The 4,118-nt window shown below is 67.3% G+C and overlaps 1 protein-coding gene across 1 annotated transcript in view; it reads left to right on the top strand.

Annotated features, from left to right (window-relative positions):
* Positions 1–1,001: 1,001 nt before the first annotated feature.
* ASB10 (ankyrin repeat and SOCS box containing 10) overlaps positions 1,002–4,118 on the top strand; it is a 7,361-nt gene continuing 4,244 nt past the window's right edge. The window contains exons 1-3 of the mRNA XM_012733864.1: positions 1,002–1,416; positions 1,581–1,848; positions 3,971–4,112. Coding sequence (XP_012589318.1) covers positions 1,107–1,416; positions 1,581–1,848; positions 3,971–4,112 — 720 coding nt within the window. The 5' untranslated portion in view covers positions 1,002–1,106. The remainder of the gene's footprint in view (positions 1,417–1,580; positions 1,849–3,970; positions 4,113–4,118) is intronic.

Below are 4,118 nucleotides of genomic sequence, written 5' to 3'. Positions count from 1 at the left end.
CCCCCGTCTCCCTGTCACCTTGCGCTCGCTTCCTGACGGGCCTGTGTGGGGCACGGGGCCAGCACCCAGGAGGGCCTGGGGGTGAGTCCCGCTCCCCCAGGCCGAAATGCACCCGCGACCCCTGGAGACGATGGCGCGGGGCTCCCTCTGCTCTGCGGCCTCTGTGGCTCCCCCCTCTCCGGCTCGGAAGGCGCAGGGCTGATCGCGACCATCCGGAGGTCAGGAGAGCCTAGGCGGTGCCCACGTGCCCGCTGGGGCGAGGCTCAGGTCCTGCCCCGCCCAGGAGCCTGAGGCCGCAGAACCCTCCTGGCCCGCCAACTGCCTGTTTCCCTCCACCATCAAGTCCCGGATGGCACCTAGACCCCCTTCAGCCCTGGTGTACAGGCCTCTGGGTGAAGCTCAGGGTTAGAAGCCGGAGGCTCCCCCCTCTCCCCTCCAGGCCCCTCCCCAGCCTGAGGCCGAACCCCTGCACTGACAGCTGGGGCAGTCAGGGCTATTTGTGGCCAGCCGCGTGCTCCCTGCCCCTCCCACACTGGCCTCCGCCCCGCCGGGGCCCAGCGCCCCCACTCGGCTCCTCTGACTCTCCCGGAAGCTAGCCATGCCCGGGAGAAGGCGTTCTCCTCCAGGCTGGGGGCACCCGCAGGGGTGCCGCCGCTCACCCCCTGCCTGCTTGGCCTGGGGACCTGAGTCCCAGCCAGCGCCGGGCCCCCGTCAGCCTTCGCCGCTGCTGTGCCGTGACATGGCCCTGCAGAACGCCCTGTACACCGGAGACCTGGCGAGGCTGCGGGAGCTGTTCCCCGCCCACGGCACGGCCGACCTGCTGCTGGAGACCAGGGCCGCCGAGCCACGCTGGGGCAGCCGCCACCCAGGTGAGGGCGGGGAGGCCGTGGCCCGGGCATCGAGCTGGTAAGGAGAAGAGGCTTCCTGGCTGCCGTGCGGCCCTGGGGCGGGCCTAGACCTTGGCCCCGGCGGGGGTCATGCGGAGCCCAGAATAGCTCGTCCGAGTCGGTCAGCCAGCCGGGACGGCCTGGCCTGCCGGTTTCGCTCTCCTCCTCTGCCTGCTGCCGGCTTCCTCCGCCCCTCCCCTGGTGCTTTACACTGCGCTCATGAGCTGGTCCCCAGAAGAGTGCAGGGGGCAGGGAGAGCCCCGCGACGAGAGACACACCCTCTGTGCCAGGCTGGTGGAGGGGCCCGGCAGCGGGGCCCCTGAGCGCCCCGAGTCTGGCCTGCGCCCCATCGCCACCCGCACCGCCTCGGGACCTGCCCTGGCCTTCTGGCAGGCGGTGCTGGCCGGGGACGTGGGCTCTGTCGCCCGCATTCTCGCCGACGCCAGCACGGGCCTGGCTCCAGATTCCGTCTTTGACACCAGCGACCCAGAGCAGTGGAGGGATTTCCGATTCAACATCCGCGCTCTGAGTATGGGCCCCGGGGCACTGGAGGGGGCCCCCGGGGCCTGAGCGGGAGCGGGGAGGCTGGGGGCGGAGCGCCGGCTCCCTCTTTCCGGCCCTGCCCACGCCCTGGTTTTCCGGTAATTCCTTGCTTCCCGCTAGGGCCTGAGCCCATGTTCCCTCTCCCCCTAGGACTCTGGTCTCTGACATATGAAGAGGAGCTGACCACCCCCCTGCACGTGGCAGCCAGCCGGGGCCACGCAGAGGTCCTGCAGCTGCTGCTGAGGCGGCGGGCCAGGCCCGACAGCGCCCCTGGGGGCCACACCGCCCTGCACGAGGCCTGTGCGGGAGGCCACGCGGCCTGCGTCCGTGTGCTGCTGGCGGCTGGAGCAGACCCCAACATCCCTGACCAGGACGGGAAACGCCCCCTGCACCTGTGTCGGGGGCCTGGCACCCTTGAGTGAGTGACACCCCTACACCATTCCACTCTTAGGGGCGTCCGAGAGAGGAACCTCGGGGTGTTAGGGGTACACGCCAGGAGGTGGCAGGCCCGGGGGGCTGGGCTGGGTGGGGGGTCAGGCTGAGATGATGCCCCAAACCCTCAACCTCTGGCCCTTGGGACTTGGGACGGCCTCCACCCGGGTGGAGGGGCGGGCAGGGCCCCGCTGCACACTGACACACACTGTCCATTCAGGGAGGCCTGTGGCGTCTTGGCATCCTGAGCCTGTCCCGGCACTGGGCTGAGGGCGTGAAACGGTAGCTTAGGCACAAGCTTCAGAGCAGACTGACCAAAAAGAAATGGCCTGTGAGGGACTGCAGTCCCCACTGTGGCCCCACGGCAGGCAGGCTTCTCAGCCTGACGGGACCGGCCTTTCCACACTGGCAGGGGCGCCCTCGGGTAGGGCTCGGGGCTGAGCCTCATGGCCCAAACTCACCAGAGACGGATGGACAGACGCCAGGGTGGCACTGTGCGACCTCTGGTGGGGATGTGACCCAGTCACTACGCCCTATGTGGAGGGCACCATGGGCACGCCAAGGAGCGTGGAATCTGGGCAGAGACTGGCAAATGTCGCAACTGGCAACGCGCGAGCCCTTCCCCACCCACACTGCACATCTCGCCCACACGGCGACCCGACCCTGGCGTCCCTCGGGGCTCCTCCCTCCCGTCAGCCCAGCAGCCTGAGGTCTGCACTGGCTCGGCCACGTGGGGGACCCACGCCAGCTGGGTCCGCGGACACAGCACCAGCCCCGCCACGACTTCAAGTTCCCGTCCTACGAAAGCGAAACACAGTGGCCCTTTTCTTCAGTCGTGAAATACTCAGACTCTCAACGCGGCCGCCTGAGCCGCTTCTAAGAGCATGGGTGGGTGGCAGCGTGTGTCCCCGGCACCGCCTGTCTCCTGGACCTTTCACCTTGCAAAACGGAAACTGGCCCCACTGACCCCACTCCCGCGCCGCCTCACCTCGGGCCCTGGCACTGCCAGCCCTTCCTTCCGTCGCTCTGAATTTGATCAGGGAGGCACCACCCACACGGGATCACACACTGCTCTTTTGTGACGGGCTCATTTCACTCAGCACCTCGGCCCCAGGGTTCACGCACTGGCGGAGCAACTGAGGATTCCCTTCTCCTTCGGGGTTAAGAGCTACTGCACACAGCTGCCATGCTTTATCCGTCCATCAGTTTGTGGGTGCTTACAGTGCTCCCACGTGGGCTAGGCTGAGTGCTGTTGCAGTGACGTCAGTATACAGCCACCTGTGAAACGGGAGGTTAATTTTAACACTATATTCTGTTGCACACAATAAATCGCAAATGTTAGCGTGGCAACGTGTAATGGATAGAAAAAACGAAGGAGGTATTTTACACTCTCCTTTTGCACCAAAATCGGTGTGTATTGCACACATAGCTTACCTCAAGAAGGACGAGCCCGACGGACATGCCCTTGGCCAGCCCTGACCACGCAGACCTGGACAAACCCACACTTGTGGTCGGCCCCCCCCCCCCAGCCCAGGCCCCAGGGCCACGCCCAGCGGTGATCATTCCTTCTCCAGAGGCACACGTGTGTGTCCACACATCCAGCCTTACAGGACGGTGGGCAGGGTGATCTCGTGACCCCATCACCACCCGATCTGCGCCCACTCCCCAGCCCGACGCGGCCAGGCTGAAAGCTTTGCAGGCCCATGCCCGATGCTGCCTGCAGCCACCTCCCCAGACCCCCGGGAAAGCAGCACCCCGACTCTATGGATGTGAGAGGTTGGATTTTCCTTCCAGGTGGGGGTGACTGCTGAGCACTGAGCGCACAGCGGGCCAACTTTGATCTGGGCGCCCCCCTGCGCCCACTTCCCCTGTGCGGTGGCCAGGCTCTGCCCACTCCCCCCAGTGCCTGCCTGAGCTGCCTGCCGCCCTGCGCCCCAGCCCAGCCCCGCCCCTGCTGCCTCGGGGTCCTTACCCACTTGCCCTGGGGCCGCCCGAGGGCGTGTGCATGAGTGCAGGGAAGGCCCATCCGGCCTCACCCACAGCGCGCCTCGTTGGAGCAGACCGGGGTGGGGGTGCACCCTGTTTTCTGCCCGTGTCGCCCTAACTAGGTGTGCAGAGCTGCTCTTGAGGTTCGGGGCGAGCGTGGACGGGCGGTCTGAGGAAGAGGAGGAGACGCCCCTGCTGGTGGCCGCCCGGCTGGGCCACGTGGAGCTGGCGGAGCTGCTGCTGCGACGGGGGGCGTGCCCCGATGCCCGC

Source organism: Condylura cristata, unplaced genomic scaffold (genome assembly GCF_000260355.1).
Source record: "Condylura cristata isolate star-nosed mole 26May11 unplaced genomic scaffold, ConCri1.0 scaffold00042, whole genome shotgun sequence".
Taxonomy (NCBI): Eukaryota; Metazoa; Chordata; class Mammalia; order Eulipotyphla; family Talpidae; genus Condylura; species Condylura cristata.
This window is presented reverse-complemented; position numbering and strand designations above follow the sequence as displayed.